The sequence below is a fragment of the Cryptotermes secundus genome, unplaced genomic scaffold (assembly GCF_002891405.2).
Source record: "Cryptotermes secundus unplaced genomic scaffold, Csec_1.0 scaffold50, whole genome shotgun sequence".
In the NCBI taxonomy this organism is placed as follows: domain Eukaryota; kingdom Metazoa; phylum Arthropoda; class Insecta; order Blattodea; family Kalotermitidae; genus Cryptotermes; species Cryptotermes secundus.
The window spans coordinates 1,987,573-2,010,789 of NW_019721758.1; the positions used below are offsets into that span (position 1 = coordinate 1,987,573).

At 38.4% G+C, this 23,217-nt stretch overlaps 1 protein-coding gene across 1 annotated transcript; it reads right to left on the reverse strand.

The window, feature by feature from the left end:
- Positions 1–142: 142 nt before the first annotated feature.
- LOC111875610 lies at positions 143–21,688 on the reverse strand (the record flags this gene model as incomplete). The annotated part of the gene is made up of 8 exons (XM_023871977.2): positions 143–788; positions 2,606–2,847; positions 3,487–3,714; positions 8,765–8,918; positions 9,770–10,066; positions 10,805–10,931; positions 16,289–16,447; positions 21,428–21,688. Coding segments are annotated over 8 exons (1,595 nt in total), but the record flags the coding sequence as incomplete, so codon positions are not given.
- Positions 21,689–23,217: the final 1,529 nt, after the last annotated feature.

Here is a 23,217-nt window from a genome sequence, read left to right on the forward strand (position 1 = left end):
TTTTTTTTTGTTTTCTGCAAATCGAATTCGCATTCTGGGTTGGTTCATTCCCCATAGAAGAAAAGATGAAGATGATTCACGCTCCTTAACAATGTATACATAATTTTCTTTGAATAAACATTATACATACAATTTTTTGAGTATTTTTTTTTGGCATGGAAAGCATTATCATACTTTACATTAATTTATATGGGAAAAATTGTTTCGCATTACGATTAAGATTCTGGAACAAATTATGCTCATTAGGCAAGGTTCCACTGTATCAGCTACATATCACAAATTTCACATTTACCCTATACATTTACACTTCACAGTCTAAATGTCTGTAGTACACATATTCATATCAACCTACAAATTCTGAAACAATGCACAATATTAAAATCTGGTTTCAAGACATGCAGCAGTGTCTTTCAAATGTATTGATTCAAATGAAACATGTTAAGTGAGATGTTTAACCTCCTTTCACATTCAATACCACACAGGACATGCCCACAGCCAGAACTCAAGTGTTGTTTTAAAAACCACTGTCTTAAACAATTGGAGAACCCAGAAATCTAAAAATGGGTTTACAGTTGCATGAAGTTTGAAATTGTGTGTTCCAATGCAGTAGTAACTGAATTACTTACTGGTGATACCATAATAATTACCCTACTAGTTGTAATCACTTTTTGCGTTTGCCTTTCCTACGATTTCGTCCCTGGTCAGAGTATCCTCCTTCTCCTGCACCTGCTCCACTTCCACCAGACTGGTTGTACAGGTTATTGAGGAAGTTCTCCAAATCAGGCTCACTGAAACAAATTCACAACTTCCCATCTAATATAGGCTGACAATTTATCAACACACACACACACACACACACACACGATACTTTATCTGCCTGTGAACTAATTAACCCTTCCGCGCGGTCATTTAAATTCCGCGGCCGTCTCTCCGGCGGTAATATATTCAGCCGTCCATTTAAATTTTGCTCGAAAATGATTTATTCATCATTGTTCTTAAATTATATGAGATAGGAACATGAAACTTTCACTAAAATGATCTTAAAAGGTGGTTTTATAACCTTACCTTATAATATGAGCGCCCTGTATCTCGGCAATGCAAGCAGGTTGTTTAGTATTTGAGCAGTGAATGGTACGCCTTGAAGGATGAAACTTTCACTAAAATGATCTTAAAAGATGGTTTTATAACCTTGCCTTATAATATGAACGCCCGGTATCTCGGCAATCAAGCAGGTGACGCCTTGAAGCATTCGTCTAAACACAGCGCTGGCTCACATCCCACCACACCAATACTGCGTATATTTTCTTTTGCTCTTTTTTTTNACGCTGAACGGTTAAAGATACAGGAGAAATGACACAAAGTAAAACTGGGGAGCTATCCAAACCAATTTTTGGGTCATAAACTTGACAGTGACCATACTGGGCAGTGCATAGACTGGTAAAACAGCAGGTTTTTCAAGGAGCAGTCCATATTTGTCTCTGCACAGCAGAGATATTATTAATATCTATGTCTAAACAGGTTTATTTACAATATAATGATCAATGTCTTCATACAGTTCTAAAACTGAAGAGACATCATCCACTAGAAAACACTAAAATTCCAAGAATCTGCGGCTATAACAGGGGTCTGCTTTTCCATTTCACAGAGATGAAGAATCCAACATGAAGTACTCTTCGCCACTGGTCAACTGGTCACGTCATTATTTGCCATAAGAGGGAGAGACAAAAAATACATAGTGAAACTGTGGCAGAATACAGTTTATAACAGTAATGGGTGAGTCTTGAATTTATGAGATCAAACTGAGGAAAAAAAAATTTTGATCTCAACTGAGTGCTAATTTGTCACTCACAGAATCTGAGAATTTTCTGACAGCTGATTTGTTTTGCACACTGAGGTCACGTCAAGAGTGCTGGGTATTCTACCTCCCTAAATGGAAGCTAAGTTTCTTCCCCCTTTTAAGGGTTATGAGTCTATGGGTCTTTATTAAATTGGATTCTACATTTTATATATATACACACACACACACACACAAATAAGATATTTTTAATCCATTTTAAACTTTTAGTGTTGCACCACAGACCGTGAGCTTGCACTACTGTAGTGTATGTACAGAGGATCTGCTGGAAGTGGCTCATGTAGAAGTGCTATTACATGTACTGTAATAAACTGTAACTGAAAGTGAACATGTATAGCTTTGATCTGAACATGATATTTATACACAGTATTGTATTTAGCAACAAGTGATATATATTTTAACAAATATTCCTTTTACTGATAATAAATAAATAAATAATGTCTAAAATCAGCATTTTACTGTATTTATGTCCTGTAAGTTGGAGACAGCAGGCCATGTCTGGACAGAACAACCAATTTACAACACATCTGGATGACATAAAAAATGGAGACTGAAAACATGGTGGAAGGAAGAAATTTGAAGATGGTGGGCAATTGGGAGGGGGGAGGGTTTGGGATGACTGAGAGTTACGGGGTATAGCATTGAGGTATCAACGAAAATGGGAAAACTCTTAAAGATGAGGTCCACCATTAATCAGAGTTCACATCAGCAATCTAAAATACACGATTCCATGAACTCACACCGGCCTACCTGTTGGAATCTGGAGCAGTCCTGTGTGTGGTTCTGTTACTATGATGCCTTCCTTGGGACTGCTGCTGTGACTGCTTCCCAAGGACTATGCGATACTGCACAATGTGAGTGTTAGCACGTAAATGGCGCAGGTTGTCAGCTTGGCAAGCAGCCCACTCAGTGATGTCATACACTCCACCATCCATACAGGCATAGTAGTGCCACAAGAAGCCAAACATTGAGCTCTCTGCCCAGATATCACCCTGTAAAATTCACAGATAATCTTTAACGACTATTTACAAACATGGGATATTGCTAATAAGTCGTAATCCATTGAATGTGGTGTGATATAACAGTCTCTAAACATAATGCTAACAACCAATAGTACTACTCAGCCATTTAATTAATTCTTCCTGTGTTGTAAGAATTTACAAAAATTCCTAAGTTCCATTACTTTTTCTCACAGTACTGTACAAGATTCTTATGGAATTATTTTAAGAAATTATGTATAAGATTATGCAGCATGTGATGCAAAATATGTGTACAAATAGTTTCAGAATGTTTTTGTAAAATACTTACAAATTATAAATATTATTATTATCAATGCTAAGAACTCCTGCCAGCCAGCTTGCTCTCCGCTATCTCATCGATAAAGCACTTAATTTCTCAGGTGAAAGCATCCATGACACATTCTAATACTCTGAATGGCAACATGATGTAAAAAATGATGGCTGTTCATGAAGATTTAGAGAGTAACAGGCTTTAAAATAGACTGGAGGTCAAATTATTAAAATATAGGTAAATATGAAGTTTAAATAATACACTGACATTTGACAGGTCCATACATTTCTTTGTTACCCAAAGGACTACATTTTCAGGAAATCAGTTACTTTTTATCTTACCTCTCTGGCATTATGATGAATTTTGCACTGAGCACAGAATCTGGCTGCATAGCAGGGTCGATCCACACGAATGCGACGGTGACGTTTACTGCAGTTAGTGCATCTGATGGTATTAGCAGCATACTCCATTTTCTTATGAAGCTGTGATAATAAGTCACTCAATTCAGTCCAGGCCTGTTCTACTTGCTGTGTTTCTGCTACTCTCCTACTATAAGCTGCCCGTCGTTCCTAAAACACAGCAATCAGAAAAGACATGAATGTCCACCTGTATCATACTTTTTAAAATAAAACATTAACATCTCATTTCAAAAACTTCAAACACTCATATTAATGTCAAAGGGTCCTGAATACTGTACAGGATTTTGGTCATGCAAGATTATGCTTTGCCAAGTTCAACAATTTTTCTTTCTAAAAGTGCTTTGAGCAAGTAAATTTTCCTTGTCACTAAATGATGTCTGAAGCTACCTCTGTGATTTCTTGTACATACACAGATCATTTGCTCTTTATTTCTTTACTGTGAAATAGTGCAAACCGCTATTGTACTAATAACAAGATGATCTGGAAAGAACTAACTGCTTACTTCCCTTTTACTGTAATTTGAGTATCTGACAGGACAAGCAGAAAGAAAACTTTAGTATGTATGGGTAATGTTGTCAATAAAATAATACAGCTGAGAGGCTGCAGTGTTAGTATTGCTGATAAGAGGGATTTATGCATACCAAGAGTCATGAAAATTGGGTTGGCCATTCAGGTAACATTAAGGTTACCTTGACATTTGGAGGCTGCAGTGTTGGTATTACTGATGGGAAGGATTTCTGATGTATTTCATTAAGATGTCCTCAGGGCATACAAACCAAGATTCATGAAGATTGGTACATTTGTTCAAGCAATATTAAGGGTTTGTCTCAGAAATCTAAGAGGCTTCAATGTTGGTATTACTGATGGGAGGGATTTATGACGTACACCATCCAGATGGCTTAATGTGGCATGACACAATTCTGAAATTTCATGAAGATTTGTACAGGTGTTCAAGCAATATTAAGGTTTTGCTTCTGCAATATGAAAGGCTGTAATGTTGGTATTACTGAAGGAAGGAATTATTGAAGTATGCTGTTGAGATGGGCTAAGATGGCATGATATACATACAAGGATTCATGAAGATTGGTGCAGGCGTTGAAGGACTATCAGGGTTTCACCTAAACAATTTTAAACGCTATAAAGTTGCTATTATTGGTCAGAAGGATTTATGGAGTATGCAGTTGAGATGGCTGAATGTGGCATGATATATGGATAAAATTCCATGACAGTTTGTTCCGACATTTAAGTAACATTACAGTTATCTCTGCCACAACTGACAAACGTTCAGGTTGACCAAGCACCATCAAAATGGCAGAAAATGGTGACAAAATTTTAGACCTCATCCATGCAGACTGTTCTAAACTGCACATTGATTCAATGTTGATTATATAAAGATAAATATCGTGGAAATAGCATACAAATATACCACACGGTAACAATCACTACATCATAGAAACTTGTCTTTGGGCTCAAGAACTGGGCTTACTACGTAGAAAACTTCTACAACAAACACCTACAAACATATATGACCAATGTGCTAGACTGTAGCAGTGGAACCTTAAATATTTAAGTTGGCATACACATTCTTAACCTACCATATGAAAAATCCTTTAATATATTCTTTAAACATTTTTAAAAATACTTGTAATAGTTTTTAATAATATATTCAACACATTATAAATCCTGATATATGGTATACCGTTATAACCGTTATAGTTATCTTATTTATGTATTTGCTACTTTAATTATAACAACTTGAGGCAAGAGTTTTATGTTAGTATATAATATGACACACTGCATGGATATGGATCCATATTAGTAGTTCAATGACTGTACATATTCCTGTGTACAACTGCCTGATGATGGTCTTGTATGACTGAAACATGTAGCAGCAATAAAGACTGAATATTAAAACTGAGTATATTTGTTATGTTGACGGTTGACATAATGCCTATATATATATATATAGTCATGGCAATTTCTGAAAATAACATTTAACAAAGAAAATTATACCTACTAATCTACTCCACGTACTTAACTGACTTCATATCCACAGTGTAGATTAATGCCCAGAGAACAGTTAGTACAGTACTATTTACATTTACACAATTAACATGTTATTACTAAAGTACTTATCCTACTTAAAAACAATCTTATTATTTCTACTGCCACTACAGTTGCCAGCCTACTTTTCTTTCTCATGGAAAAAGAGCAGGTTTCCATGAATGTGCATCCCTTCCAACTTTTGAACCAACACATCAATCTCATGAAATTTGGTATGGCACTAAAGACCACTGAAACCTCATACGTGGTGCAATCCAGAAGTTACTGAAATATATTAATAAAAATTATTACGTCTTACCTGGATCTTATTCTGCACCATCACCTTCAAAGTAGTCCCCTTGGGAGCACATACACCGATCCCAGCGTTTCTGCCACTTTTCAAATGCATCCTGGAAGTCTTTCTTTGTTAGGGTGTTTAGTACCGTCTGCGTTTCCGCTTGAATTTCCTCAACTGTATCAAATCTTTGCCCCTTCAACTTGATGTTCATCTTGCGGAAGAGAAAGAAGTCGCATGGAGCTAAGTCTGGTGAGTACTGTGGGTGGGGAACAACTGCCATCTTGCTTTTAGCCAAAAATTCCTGCACAATGTAAGGCGTATGGAGTCGTGCGTTGTCAAGGTGGAGTACCCAGTTGTTCGTGCGCCACTTCTCTGGACATTTTCTCCCATATCCTCCCTCAAACGCCTTAGAATATTTTGATAGAACTCTTTATTGACTGTCTGACCAGGAAGGATGAACTCCTTATGAACAATCCCATCAATATCAAAAAAACAGATCAACAGGGACTTAATGTGGCTCTTGACTTGTCGAGCTTTTTTGACTTGGGTGAAGAAGGGCTCATCCATTGTGACCACTGCTGCTTACTTTCAGGGTCGTAGCCATAAACCCAACTTTCATCACCAGTAACAACCTTCAAAAGAAAGTTTGGATCCTCTTGAAGCTGTTGTTGAGGTTCCCTGCAGACTTCCAAGCGATGCTGCTTCTGTTCATTTTGCAGCAGTCATGGCACAAACTTCGCCACAATCCTCCTCATGTTCAGTTCCTCTGACAAAATTCATTGAAATGTACCATAACTTAGTCCCAAGGTGTTACAGAGGTCTTGGATGATCAGTCTACAATCTTGCAGAATCGGATCCATAACTTTTGCGACATTCTCTGGTGTGGTGCCAGCTGACGGCTGTCCTGAATGATCATCATCATCAGTCGATGTTCGGCCATTTTTCAAACACTTCTACCAGTCATAAGTATGTGTCTGGCCTAAACTGTTGTCACCAAAAGCTTGCTTCAACATTTGGTGCATTTCTGCAGCAGTTCTCCCAGGTTTAAACCAAAACTTTATACAGACATGCTTATCTCTCAGGTCAGCCATCATAAAACCGCAAAATCACGGAAACACAACAATGGAAATACATTCACCAACAATAAACCGAACCACTCAACTCGACACCGCTTGCCACACTGATTCAAGAAGGGTGTGTTGGGAGACACCTAGCGGTATTTCGATGCACTCATAACCATTCGTGCACAAAATTCAAATTTCGGGAACTTTTGGATTGCACCACATACATTTTAATTACTTACAGTCAGAAAGAACAACAGGTTAGAGACAGGAACTTAGAATACAGGAGTGACATCAGGACTACTTTATACAGGGTCATGGAATGGTACTGAAATATGACAAAAGAACTCTAGCAATGTCAAAACCTTTTCAATTTGATAACAATAACAAATGGACTCCCATAACCAGGAAGATAAAATTCTGTATGAATACTTATTATAAACATTCCCACAAGTTATATACATTACAAACATGATTATGGTACAAGACTTGATGATCAAATCCAGACAGAAGATGGAGTAAAAGTTTAAGATTAGATGATAAGAGAATCTGTACTTCAGTAATGAGTTCTTCCCACACAGCAACAGCAGCAGCAGCAGCAGCAGCAGCAGCAGCAGCAGTAGCAGCAGTGACAAAAAAAAGACCCCAACAACTGCTTTTCCCCCACGCCCCACCACCACTGCTGCCTCCACAATACCATCTTTCCTTACTTTTTCTCAACGGTGTATGACTCATACAAGTCCTTCTAACTGATCTCATTCCTTTCTTCCATCCACAGAGCTTCTATGATCTCACACTGTGAAGCACTGAAGTGTTCTCTTTTTGCGAGATTATGTGATAGTATAACATATTCAGTTTCGTTTCATGTGTTCTTTCTTATTGTGCATGCTGCCATGTTAAATTCTAGAAGTTTGTTTTGGCATGTTTGTTGGAATGACTACATTTCAGGAGGCCCTTACTGTGCATGTGTACTGCAAATGACTTCAGCTTCTGGTAGGTTACAAGGCAGGTACTTCTTTTGGTTCATTCTGTATCAAAGTAACAGCAACTTATTTTATTTGAACTGAGAGTGTTCAACTTCATTTACAGTGTTCTGGAAAATTACCTGTAATGGTCAAGTTGTACTTCTAGAAAAATATTCGCCCGTGCAGGTATGTACTGTATTTTCTTCATGCACCTAACTTTGCTGTGTATATGGAGACATAGTAGAGAGCAGTGCTACCCACAGCAGAGTTCATTTTTTGTGTTTATAGTTTATGTAATTTGCATTATTTGACAACTTTCCATATCATGTAATATCACACAAATTTAGCCATGCTGCAGATTTGTGCACTCAATGTCTGTTGAATATGCTGCTACCTTCAACAGCTGGCCATTTTGGAATGGTGTATTACATCTGGAGCTTAGCCATTCTGCACTTTTTGCCTATTTCCTGTTCATGCACAGTTTAAGAACTACTAAGTGCACTTTTACCATTATAATATTTATATTATTCAACATAAACATCAGATATTCTGTTAAATTCTCTTCCTCTCTGTGGTAGAGTAGTACCCCATTAATCTGGGATAGGGTATCCCTTGCCTGGGATGGCGTACTAATGGTCTGTAAGCTGGACAAATTATTTCTCTACTTATATTAGCACCCATCCACCTTGGCAGTATGATATCAACAATGGAATCAGAGAATATGGGGTTACCCTATTTTTTGGGCTAGTTCCTGAAGAAGGGTAGGGCAATGTCTCATAACTTTGGAGGGAAATCAATACCTGCAATCAATATCAAAAACATAATACACTCACAGGTTCCCCAATAAGTTCAAAAGCATGAACAAGTATCTTGAATGCTTCTTCTGCACCTGGCTGGTTGTTTTTATCTGGATGAACTAAGACAGCCTGTCGCTTATAGTACTTCTTTATGTCATCATCTGTGCACTGAGGAGTTACCCCCAGAATGCTGAAACAGATTTTTTCTTCTCATAATACATGAACATAATATATGTTTGCACACAACATGCTGTAACATGAGCCACATATTATCAAAACACTGAACATTTACAAAATTGTATGCACTACAGGCAAATAGAGTAAATGATATTATAACAAGTCATAAACTTGAAATGGTAAGTTTCAGTTGTTCATGATTTCACAACATTTTATCAACTGCAAAGTATATTTAACAATGAATGAGATGAGAGGATGATTATGTGATGTGACATGGAAAGTATGCAGAAGCAAGCAATCATGACCTATCTCAAGGTACAGTTATTCCCTAAAATTCATGAATTCACTAGAGCTATTTATAAGTCTGCATATCTCACTGGCCTTTATAATCGATTACTGCAGAAACAAGCCTACTTTGGCAAAGCTGATTACAATACAGATATATTACACAGCCAAAATTCATTCTTTCTAGCACTTTCATCAAATGTTCATCATCCATAGGTATTACAAAAAATACAAGTATATGCTATATATCTTAATGAGACCTACACTTTGTTATGTACAAACCTGTATGATATACTTCCAACAACAGTGATAAGTTTAATTTCAGTTTCATACGAAGTAGAGCCTATATTGAGTGTAGACAAATTTCTCTGATATGTGGGTTTGGAGATAAGACATACAGGATGAAGGATGAACTGTCATAACACCTCAAATGTGTGTTTATTTTATGCAAGTCATTAAAACACCACACACACACAAACAAATGTCTGGCGAATATCAGTCTGGAGAGCTGGTGTCCTGGATGAAATCTGATGGAGGCACTCCCTTAAAACATGAAAGCCAAGCTGTTCAGTATATTACCTGTAAGGATCCTTCCCTTTGCATGCCAGAAGCCTTCGCATGGCTTCCTCACCAGTGGAAGGTAAAGAAATATTACTCTCCAACCCGGGTGGAAAGCCATCCTTAAAACCGACTCCATCCCCACCACATGCTGATGAGTGTTCTCCCCATGAAGACTTTCTCTGACTTCTCCAGATGTTCCACCAGCCACGACGAAAGCCTAATTTTTCTAAAATTTTGAATTGCAGTATTGTACCACTCAACTTTTCCCATGAGTGGACTGACCATGTGCACAACCAGTCATAGATAAACGTGCACCTGCAAATTACACAACACATTTAAAACCATGGGGACCATTCACTTTCTAAGATAATGGTTAAAAAATAAAACCATCCTAAGCATTACATATCTTGTCTGATAAACAAATGCATGTGACAGCTTTGTGAGCCTCTGATTTGTTGACAGTGATATTAGCTACTAAGCTTGGCCCAAATTCGAATTGAAACAAGCACCCCCCACCACAAGGAAAGTGAAAAACAGAGAAGGATGTTACATTACAGGCTGGCCAAGTGCCCATTCTTTGTCTTGTTTTTTCTTAAAATAAAATGACTGAAATAATGATATTCCTTATTTTTTATATCACTTATCTATTTCCCTCTTGTCATTATGTGTATATTTTGTCCTCTACAAGCATCTTTAACAAACTTCATACGCAATGAAAACAGTAGGGCACTTGACCTCCAAACTGACATAAAATTACTGCAAGAAACAAACACTGAATTATTCTCATTTTAACCGAAACTAGGTTCCATTATTTACTGGCAAGTGCCACATGATGAAAAGTTCTGTAAATACTGAATACACTGCTTTATGCAGTACACCTTATAAGATCTCCTGGCAATCATCAGACAGGCAAAATGGAAGGAAATGGAAGTCAGACAATGTTTTTATAATACAGATTAAATGTGAAATGTTCAAATATATTGAAGTTCCTACAGATGAATACCCTTTGTATTATGTTCTGATCTGTATGGGTCTACTCAGAAAAGGACTTACAGATGCACAAAGAGACGAACACTCATACTAAGGACATCAGAGAGCAGATGGAAGAACCAAAAGATTATCTGCACAGCTATCTGACCCCAACGTGTGACATGCTGCTTGGCTGGATGAAATACTACAGCTGTAATGGAAAGAAAAAGAGATCATGTGGAAAAAAATGAAACTGAAGTGATAAATATAACAACCTAAGTAAAGGTTTTACATTGGCCAAGAGTCAACTTTAAAACCGTTATAGATGACTTCAACAATTATGCAGGTTGGGAGTGGGGTACCTTTAATTTCTTGAGAATTTTCCATAAATAAAACTCCCCCCCCTATTGTAAGTATGTGCATGTTCTGCACGATTCATACATTAAAGCTTGAGGAAAGAATTATTTAACTCTTCTGGAAAACACACAGTCCATGAGTGATTTCATTTCAATATAATGAATGCAGTTTCCAAAACAAATTAATGACACCTGTCTCATGATAAGTAGTTAGTTAGTTATTGGAGAGGGTGGGTTTCCCCATGCACTTAGACCTGTATTGGTCCATTGTGCTTCCCTCTATGATTTCTACCAGTCTCTATATCCTACCGGTACTGGTGCTTACCATCAGTCCCGCCCAGCCAGCGAGACCGGCTCTACTAGCTGAGAGGTATCTATAATGCTTCCCCCATCTACCAGAGGTATTAGAGACTGCTGTTGGGCGGGAAACGTCCGTAATTTGGCTCAGTGACCTCCTTTGGAGATATGAGGTTCTTTTACGTGCCATAAAGCTACGACACAGGACCCATGGCTTAAAGTCCCTCCCGGTGGACTTGTTCCCTGAATTTTTCCGCTCTTAAAAATTCAAAGACCTCCGCCGGGTATTTGAACCCGCGTAATATGAGTCATGAGGTGGGAACGTTACCTCTAGACTACGGAGGCAGCTTCTCATGATAAGTAAATCTCGCAATCAGAAAACAGTGAGGGAATTATACTGCACAGAATAAATATGTTACTTACTTTAGTACAACCATAATATCAGTGATTATGCCCAACAATGTCTTTATCCAATATTTCAACTGAGTAGGAATATTCACTCTCGAGTTACAATTTCATTGCCGTTCAAACTGAAAACTGGGTATGGGTAAATGTTCACATTTTTCAATTTAAACAAAAGCTTTACAGTAAATTCCTTTAGTTTCCTTTTAACCATAAAGTCTCAGAACATAACAGATTCTGTATGGATTTTATAAAAAGTGATGGATGAGGATGAATACACAATTTTAGCCAGAAATTTGCTGGAAAGGGACTACTTAGGGGCAAAAATGAGATATGACAATATTAAAAAAGTTGTAAACTTGTCCCTGTGCTTAATTAAGTACTGTATCATGAAGACATATGGGAGAGTGCAGGTACAGATCCATCATTCTTGACTTTGGCACTAGACAGAGGTGACTGGTCAGCTTCACACCCTGGCTACTTTACCCGGGGAAAGAGAACATTGTACCCATTGCAAAGATGCCTGGGTGGGCCCCAGAGCCAGTCTGGATACTAAGAAGAAGATAAAACTCTCTTGCTTTTGCTGGGAATTGAACCCTCACCATCCGGTCTGTAGCCTGTCATTATACCAACTGAGCTACCTCAGTTCCCAGAGAATATTAAAAAAGCTAGGTACAAAGGTGTGGACTGGTTCAGTAATCTTGTAAACAGATCAATGAATCTTCCAGTTTCATAAAAGGCAAGGAATTTCTGGACCAGCCAGGCAACCACATTACCAATTTCTGAAGAATGACTGTGCTCCAAGGAGTTTTTTGTTAGATCTGGATTCTAATCTTTCCAAACAAATAAGAAGATTTTTTTTTTCCAGTTAAGTTTGATACAGGCTATCAACAACAAGCTTCATGAAAATGTGTTCTTTACAGCATACAGCCACAAAAGGTCCTTTTCTGGATAGTTTATTCTTTGAACCTGAAAGAGTCAGGAATGTAATCTGTTTACAGATCCAAATTAAACATACATTACTTCTTTGGTACATGTGGCAGTGTTTATTATGACTACTGGTCGGTATGCATTTAAAACATCAAAGGGAATGAGGTAAAAATATGTATAACATTTTCAGCCTTCCACATAATACCAATTTTGAAGTAGCAAAGGATTTCTTAAAATATTAATTTCATATCAAACTTGGGGACTCACCAGGCATTAAAATTCAGTTAAAAATGACTAAAATATGTATAAACTAAAAGCAAAGCTTATTTATTGAAGACTCATTTCTGTGAATTCTCATATTAATACTCCCAAGCATCTGCGTGTTTCAACATATGCCACATTTGCTAGGTGCTGCTGAATTTATGGATGCACCAGTGCACATTTATCCTTCCTGGTGACTGTAAGGTAAAAAGGTAAAGCTATCCCTGCATTTAATTATATATGTAGGTATTATGCCATAAGACCATGTGGGGCAGTGGACGTACAGTTCCACCATTCTTGACCTCAGCATTAGATGGAGGTCAGTGGTCAGTTTCATGCCAGTACTGCTGTACTCCCATGGATAGAACCCCCAGCGCCCACTGTACAGGAGGCTGGGTGGGAACCAGAGCAGGTCTGGATGCTATGGAGAAGATAAATATTTTCTGCACCTGCCAGGAATTGAAACTTAGCCATACATCCCATGGGTCTAGTCACTATACACTATCTTGACACTTCCCTGGTCACTGTTAAGAAATTATTTCAGGTATGCTGATATACAGAACCAGTGCCAGTTCTGAATATTCATACAGGATATCCAGATGAAAGGTATCCAAAAGAAAATAATTATATCTCAGAAAGCATTTATTATACACATACATGGGTTACACCATTACAAAGGGAAACTGTCAAAGCTTTCTTCTGAGTATATAATTTTCTCAGCAAATTTCAATGTGGGCTTCCTTGGTGGCACAAGAAATATCCAGATGATATTTCACCTCGTTCAACATTGCCTGATGCATGTTTGGAGTTACCATAGTCACAGCATCCCTTATATGGGCTTTCAGGTGTTGAAGGTCACTGATCTTAACCTAGTAGACAATGTTCTTAACATAACCCCACAAGAAAAAATCCAATGGGGTTAAATCTGGTGACCTAGGTGGCTAAGCAAGTGGTTCACCTCTGCCGATCCATCTCCCAGCCATCTCTCTGTCCAGGTCGTTCCTAACATGGTGGCAGAAATGTGGCGGTGCCCCATCTTCTTGGAGGACAGTTTGAGATGGTAATTAGGGTAGTGCATATAGCTCCAGCAACTCCAGAAAAACGTTCTAATCAACTTGTTGTGCAATAAGCAGGCACTTTTGGGCTGCTTCTCTCCAACTTACATGTGGAATGTGGATTTTAACTGCCCCAAATCCTGCAGTTGTACCTGTTTACAGCCCCACTGACACGGAATGTTGCTTCATCCGAGAAGCACACTTGGTGGAGGAAATCGGGTGGCACATCGATTCCTGCTAGTTAAGTCGACAGTGAAGTTTGTACATGCTACTTCATCACTCAGTTTTAGGGCATGAATCATCGGAATCATGTATGCTCTTAGGTCTTTTGTGTCGCACATCCGGCACTGCTGAACATGGAATTTGTAACTGCAAGCCAGTATGACAAATTGATTTGTGTGGACTTCGCTGGAATGCCTCTCTAATGTGACTCACATTTTCTTCAGAGGTCCATGTACTTCCAGGAGACGTTACATGCAACAGACTACCTGTAGTCCTCAGTTTGTTGTCTCAGAACCAAATGCTTTTCCATGTAGGAGGTTGACATACATATTGTGTTCTAAAATGAAGGTGGACGGCCATAAGAGATTGCAACTCTGCTAGCCACAACACACACTGAACCTGTTCCTGTGGTGTCAACATTGTTACTGTTTTTGCCAAAACTCACCAGCTGGCACATGTATGTAGGCTGGGCAAGAAATAAACTTTCAGAGTTTTCCTTTCTGATGATATAAACCAGATATGTGTCTGACAGCTCTGAGATACAAATTTCTTATTTTGGATACCTTTCATCGGGACATCCTGTATTGTGTAACATGTCCATACAAAGCCAGAACAGACAGCTATTGCTACAGAACAGTTTGGTAAACATGCTTCTGTGATAACAAATACACATGCAACAATAGAACTGTTGTAGGCAGTGTTTTCTATGCAGTCTGTACAGAGGCTATATAATGAGAGCAAACTGGAGCTTTAGTGACAGAAGAGTTCTCAGTCAGGTGTGAGGGGGGAGGAGAGTACCCTGTGTGGAGGTGGGGTCGAATACCTCCACCGTGACCCTGCGAGTCGTAGGAGGCGACGAAAAGGGAAGTCTCAATTCTGAGACAGTAAAATATGGTCGTGAGTCTCAAGGGACTCGGACCCAAGAAAGACTGCGCTGGCAAGAGCCAGCAGCATATACAAAAGACAGATCCGTCCTCTCGTCAGAGAAGGCGCCCCACAGAAACAAGACCATAACTGTCAAGAAGTAATAATTAATATCTGGTCATGAGCCTCAAATGGGGCTTGACACCAAAAATTACTGACTGACTGACCGTCAGTCACAATGTGACTTTTGAGTCAGGTGTGATTGCTAGCCTGCTATAGTGAGTGGCAGCCAGTGGTGGCCACATGCAACTAGAAGTCAATGGATAGGAGTTGCACCCAGTAGGAGCCGTGAGAGAGTTGGTAGCTGGCAAGGGCATGAACATGAAAGTTGAGGAATCTACAGTGTTGGAAGCTGTTACCATAGAAAGACTGGTGAAGACGTATCTGACTGAGAAGACTTGGTGTGTGCAGTAGTGAACTGCAAATCGTTTTTCCCCCTCCTTTATTGACAATCAGATACTACAATCTTTTAGTCAATTTGCTGTCTTAGTTAAGAATTGTACACTTCAGTGGCTTGAGTGGGTCACTTCCATTGACGTGTCCCTTAGATTTTTAGGTTTTCTGGCCACTTTCGTCCAATGTCGAAATGTATGGACTCTCCATAGCACTATAACTAATTGTACTCACTGTTTGTAAGAGTATGATAAATTCAATTTCTAATCCAAACTCCATGTCTAGTCAGTAACACATAACAATATGTACCAATATAATCATGGGAATACACATGGAAGCAAGTGAGACTCTTGATACTCACTCATCTTGCAAACTATATATTAGTTTTAAATTAATGGTTATGGAGGTATACCAAACAGACTAACAAGTGGTTGGCATCCAGAAGATTCCACACCTTTGGAGCCAACATGGGGATGAGGAAACACACAGAACAATTACTAGCTGCAAGTTTACCAGAAAAGCATCTCTGCATCCATAGTTGGCCATTATAAAGACTGGAAGAAGTTATGTTTGGGCTGGAGAACTGAATATAAAAATGTTCACTGCACAACTAATATACATATTTTTTGTTTTGAAGTGGGATCACCTTATAGCTGGACAAATATGGTAACTGAGTGAACTTAAATTACAGTTTTGATAATTACTTTTCATTATTATTAAGATATTACCTAAAGGCGAGTGACAATCCCTTTTCTTGCCTCGTCTCCTGCCAAGTCCAGGTTTTTCAGACCCTCCAGAGCTGTGGGTGCCCGATGCAGAGCTACTTCGGGCTAACACTGACCTTGCAGAACCTGCTCCAGCAAATCCAGTCTTTGCATCACTTTTGCCTATGTAAGAGGTATAATTAAAGTTGTTTCAAGTTCTAAATAACAATGGAATTCTACTTTGCATCTAAAATTTTAAATTTACTATGCAGAAATTACAGAAATCCTAAGTTCACAATCTGCTACATAGTATAATCCATGGCCATAATGCCAACTAAGAAGAAACTTGAGTTATTTACTGATTTTTTAAAAACATAAAGAATGTTCATCATAGTGGTTTACAACACATGGACCAATATGATCAAACGTATCACACATCAGAGAAGCATACAATACAAGGGTTATTGGGAAAGTAATATCCATTTATTTTAGGCAACTAATGTAGGAGCATGGGAAAGCTCATGCCTGTAAGGTAGCATCATGTGACTCATTGCCTCATAAACCATCATATAACTTGTCACCTAGTGTTTGCTCTTGTACCTACAGAGTGACTTACGATGTGTCCTGTGATTGATAATAATAATAATAATAATAATAATAATAATAATTATTATTATTATTATTGGAGGGGGTGGGTTTCCCCATGCACCGTGACTGATAGTCTATTGTACGTCCCCCTTTGATATTCTACCAGTCTCCATACCCTACCGGTACTGGTGCATACTATCAGCCCTGTTTGAGCCAACGAGGTCGGCCCTCCGTACCTTGATGCTTCCCCCATCTACCAGAGGCATTGGAAACTACTTGGGGGGGAAACTTGCCTAATTTAGCCCAAAGGTCTCCTAGAGACATGAAGTTCTTTTACGTGCCGTAAATCTATGACACGGGACACATGGCTTGAAGTCCCTCCCAGAGGCCTTGTTCCCTGAATTTTTCCGCCCTTAAAAATTCCATGACCTCCGCCGGGTTTGAACCCGCGTACCTTGAGTCATGAAGTGGGAATGTTACCCCTAGACTATGGAGGCTGCTTGCGATTGATAATCTGCCTGCTGTGAAATTTGCACTGTTATCCTCCTTTCTTCATGCTAATAACACGAGTGCTGTGAAAATTCATCATGAATTATGCACAGTTAGAGCCAAAATGTAATGAGCGAAGGAAATGTAAGACAAAGGTGTAGTGTGTTTAAAGACGGGCAAACAAATGTTCACAATAAAGAGCAAAGTTGTAAGCTATCTGTAGGAGTGATCTTGTTCAAAGTGTTGACCAAAAGATTTGTGAAAGATGGCACTTCACGGTTTCAGAACTTTTTATGAATTTCCACAAATTGCATGCACTGTTCTCTTTGAGATTATGACAGTTAGGCTAGGCTATCACAAGTTGTGTGTGAGGCAGGTTCCAAAATGTTCAAAGGGGCACATAAAATGCAGAGAATGGCTTCAGCTTTCACTTTTTCAGAGCCATACCACAAAGATGGCGATGAATTTCTCAATCACATCGTACACATAACAAGCGATGAAACCTGGGTTTCATTTGTGAATGCTGACACCATGAGCAGACAAACAGTGGATACACACACATTCACTAAACAAGCTGAAAGAGTTTAAACAAATGTTGATTGCCAAAAAGCTGATGGCAACCGCTTCCTGGGCCAGGAAAGGAGTGCTGATGGTGGAATTCATGCAAGAAGGGACCAAAATAACATCAGAAGTGTATTGCAAAACACTAATAAAAACCGCACAGGGTCATTCAGAACAAAAGACATGGAATGCTGGCACTGATGCAGTGCTCCGCCATAATTATGCACATCCGCATACAGTTGCTCAAACTCAAGCAATGCTGGAGCATTTCAACTTGGAGTTGTTTGATCAACCTCCTTACAGCCCTGATCTTGTTCTGAGGGACTACTACCTGTTTACCTATCTGAAGCACTGGTTGAGATCACAGTGCTTCAACAATAATGAGGAGTTGACAGAAGATGTCAAAACATGGCTAGGCTCAAAGAACAAGCTTCATACATGTTGCTCCAACTGTGATTTTATGGAACACCCAATACTTCTGTCACAAGCCAGACATATTACAATTTTACCATCGGCTGTGAAGGAATTGTCTATTTTTACCCATAAATATAACTTTGAAGCCAGAGATGATGTGACTGGTGGCATAACGATATTGACTATGCAAACCTGAACTGAACTCATTCAATTATCAATACAAAACTAGAATCACTTTAAAAAATTTCAGGACATGAATGCAGGCTGTTAAGAGTGGACGAGTATGTTTGGTAAGAGGGGGAGGCGTTTTTAACTGCAATACAAAGGAATATCAATCAAACTCTCAGAAAAATCCTCAATGTGCAGGTCACACCAATGTGTGGAAATATGCAGGTGTTGCAGTTTACGCTGCTTCACAAAAGAGATATTTCCTTTTGGATTTCCCCATCATTGCAGAAAAAGTCTTCCGGAAGGGTGGAGGAGACTATTACTTTGGTATTAAACCAAAATACAAAAAATGTAGGCACTTTGCATTTTAAAATGCAAGTAAAGAAAAATATCACAAAATATGTAATTTTATGTAACATCCCATGAAACATGTAGGAAATAATATGTAGAATAAAATTCAATTGTAGCAATGCTAATGCTGCAATTTGTGGAGATCATTACTTTCTGAACATCTACATAGTAACAAATAATTTACATGATAATCCAAGCTCTACTAATATGTATGGTGGATGTTTCTTTTTTGGAGGGAGGTAAGACAGAGAATATATCCCAGTATATAAACACAGATAATTTATGATGCATGTTTTGTTCCAATGAACTCTACAGACTTCAAATTATCATCATCATCATCATCATCACTGGCATGACAGCCCTTTGTGATCCCTGGCCTTTCTCAGGATTGCTCGCCATTCTTCTCCATTTGATGCTACATTCCTCCAGTTCTTTACACCCAAAATTCTTATGTCCTGCCACACACATTCTTCCCATCTCAACCTTGGTCTTCCCACTTTCCTATTTCCTTCTGGTTTAGTATGAAGTATTTTCTTAATTGTTCTATTCTCGCTGGCACGTATTATGTGTCCAGCCTATTCAAGCCTTTTCATCTTTAGAGATCCAATAATGTCTGGTTCATTAAATAGTTTATATAGTTCATGGTTATACCTCTTCCTCCGTATTCCATTTTCTTCCACTGGTCCAAAGATATATCTCAGGATCCCCCTTTCAAATATACTTAACAGTCTTTCATCCGATCTTGACAGTGGCCAGGTCTCAGAGGCATAAGATAGCACTGATCTTATAAGTACTTTATACATCATAGTTTTGGTTTTCCTGGGTATTAGTTGGGATTTCAGGTGTTTCCTAAGGCCATGGAGACATTCATTTGCCGCAAGTACACACTTTTTTATTTCATCACCGATGTCAGTTTTACAGTTAACTTCTGATCCAAGGTAAGTAAAACTACACACAACCTCAAATTTATATGAGCCAATTTCAATATATGCAGGTCCATTAGCACAGTCTTTCTTGGTTACCGGCATGTACTTTGTTCTATTTTGGTTAATTTGCAGATTCATCTTTTTTGCTGCTCTTTCATAGATTTTTGTGTTCTACCAATTATATCAATATCATCTGCAAATGCCAAAATTTGAATTGACTTATAGAATATGGTTCCCCTTGGGTTGATGCCTGCATCTCTAACTACCTTCTCTAATGCTATATTGAACAAAAGGCAGGCTAGGGAATCCCCTTGTCGAACTGCATTTGTAGTTATTATAGGGCTGGACAACATATTCTGAATCTTAATTTGGCATTGGGTTTTCTCATAGTGGCTCTGACTAAGCAATTAACTTCCGTGGAAGCCTTCAATTTATACATTCCTAATTTTCTAATCACTGGACAAATTTAAAATTTCCTAGCTTAAATCTTGGCCCAGAGGCCAACTATCCTGCAGTCATACACAGTTTTATAAGTCCACCCAGAAAAATTCTGTAATACTATCTTAAAACAAGTCATAATCATTTTCATCATATCCTTTGAAATTCGCTGTGCATAATCCTCTTACTTAATGCTACAAAATGTATGCACTTCATAAAGCACAATTATTAAAGGATCTGAGGCACAAATTGTTTTGCATTTAGTGTTTTGCATTAAGTTGAGGTCTATTTCAAATGTGAAAAACTTGGTGTTCCCCTTAAGAGGCCATTTTCCTACCCATTATTCCCACTGGCCCAGATTAGGTTCCATTTTCATACCCTCTCCCTTGGTTCTCTTTGAAACCCATTTACATAACAAAGCCATTTCCTTAACCTATACATTTCAACCCTGAAGATGAAGGCAAGATGTTCCTCCAAAATGCTGGCATCAGTCTAAAACACTACACAGTGACATGACCAAGAAGACCCCAATCTGAAGTTCAGGCTTATAAAAGTTGATTCATTCACTTTTAGTTTATCATCTAGTTCGGCTGAAGCCCCATGTTAATACATATTTTCATTTAAAATACTGCTTTGTAAATAATAATTATTACTGGTAGGAAAATGTTACTGAAGATGAAAGTTATTAATAGCACAATAATTTCTGCCATACCAAAGTAACTGGTTTATTTACAACAATGACTATAATGAATAATATCCCTGCAAAGTGATGCCATGTAGACTGGTATAAGTTCAACAACATTTTGGAGGAACATGATGCTGCGATCTTCTGTGATGAAGAGTAAGACAAGCAACTACCCAGCATAAGGCAGGTGGTATACAGTTCAAAACTTCATGATGGAGGAAGTATGGCTCTTTAAAAGAATGGTGAACTTCTACCAGACTACATGGGATTACACCTTAGTGTGATAATACTGGCTGAAAGCTCTAAGCCCTGCACTCTAACAATGCACAAAAAAAAAAGGTCTATGCCAAACAAAGAAATTAGTGGTTGCCAATAAGGCCACTTGTGTTAATGGGTACATTCATTACTACCAGCACTCTGATATGTAAATAAAGTGTGCATCATAATATAAGTAGGTCAAGATTTATGGCTGCTTCCAGAGATCTGAAAGCTCAGAGTAGTAAACCCCAGATATAATCATGGCTCATTGTGTGGATAACAAACCTTTCTTATCATCTTGACAGTTTCTACAATTCTTAGCTCCACTGTTTCCTTTAAGAATGTTCTTCTCCCCGGTTCCAATGCTCCCAACTCCAGCTCCTGCTCCACCACCTGTAGTCCCAGCCCAAGTGGATGTGCCCAAGTTATTATTGAAATGAATAGGTGGACGTTTTGTTGCGGTTGCACCTAAGCCACCTGGGCCTTTGTCACCTGGGGAGTATGTTGATGGCTTATGGTTGTTCAGTGTAGTTCCCAGAGAGTCATCTGAAACAAACAGATCTTACTAATGCATTATGGGCCTGCCATCATTCATAAATCAATGATATAAGCACAGCTATTAATGAATAAAATATATTTCAAGCATGTAATCCCAACCCAACTGACTGCCAGTCCAGTCACTCTCGAGCTGCACTGTTAACGGCCAGCAACAGCTAGTGAGCAAATAAAAAATTCTGTGTAGTTGTAGTAATCTATAGAACATGTAAATTAGAGAGATGATTACAGTTATTTGTAGTTACAAGTTATACGTGTTCAATAAATCCAATTATCAAACAAAGCCTCGTGTCTAGTCACTAACACGTGACAAAACATTAAATCTGTTAGGCACCTGATAAACATGAAATAAGAAATGTTTTCAAATTGAAGTTATTATAGTAAATCAGATGAACAGCATTCCTCAAATGGCTAATGCTTTGTTATATGTATGGAAATCTCAGCCAGAACAGTTGATCTCTATACATAATTTTGAAATGGGTGGTTCTCAAGTCTGGAACACAAGTGATGAGCACTCACTGTGATACTAAGTACAAACTTTGAACACACTAAATATAAAGACAAATAAACAAGAAAATACTGAACATCAAGACAAATAAAGCAATCTCAGGCCTATAAGAGATCAGACATTTTCACTGTAGTGAAAATTTAGATTATGGCCATCTGGTTCACAACGAGTTATCTTGTAAGCAGTTACTGACAACATGGAGGAATCTGTTGCCTTCATTTACCCATGAAAATGGAGACAGACGGATTCTTAAATATACTGGTAAACACCTACAGAACTATAGTGTCATAACTCATAAGATAGAATCCAAAAGCAAGCTCAGAGTGACAAATCCCATGGAAGCTAATGAATGAGTAGTTCAGGTACTTCAAGAAAGGATAACCACTGAAGTGTGATCATTATGTTTGTGGGCTGGTAGCACACTGCAATAAGGAAAAGTCATTCAGGTCTTAAAAATGACTATATGTAAATGGTAGTGAAAAGGAAGTTGTGCTGCGCAGTTATAGTTGGAAATGGGTCTCTCGATGGAGGAAAAAGTATTCATAGTTTAGTTATTATTTCTGCTCATATGGAAGGGGTCACCAGACAACTTGCTTCCTTGGTTCTGAGCGGCCAGATGTTATCATCCAGAAACCACTACATAGTATACGTGTGACAATATGGTGTGCCATCTCAGCACACGGTATATTAGGCCCATATTTCATTGAGGATAAGGAAGGCAATGCTCTTACTGTCACCCAAGAACACTATAGGGACATGGTGATCAGACCATTTCTTCAGGATCTGAGAAGGTTCTGTTGTGCAAGGCGCCTTCACATGAATAGACAGTGGTATCAATAGAACGTCTTTTCATTTCAGTACTGAATATTTTGGCGCATACTGTACCTTAGCAAGAAGATGTACAAACAAAGAAACCAAACTCCTTGATTTTAGTCTGCAAGTAAACTATACCGACCGAGTGACTGCTGCTTGTCATCGAAGTTTAATGCCAACTTTTGTGGATAGAGGGTGT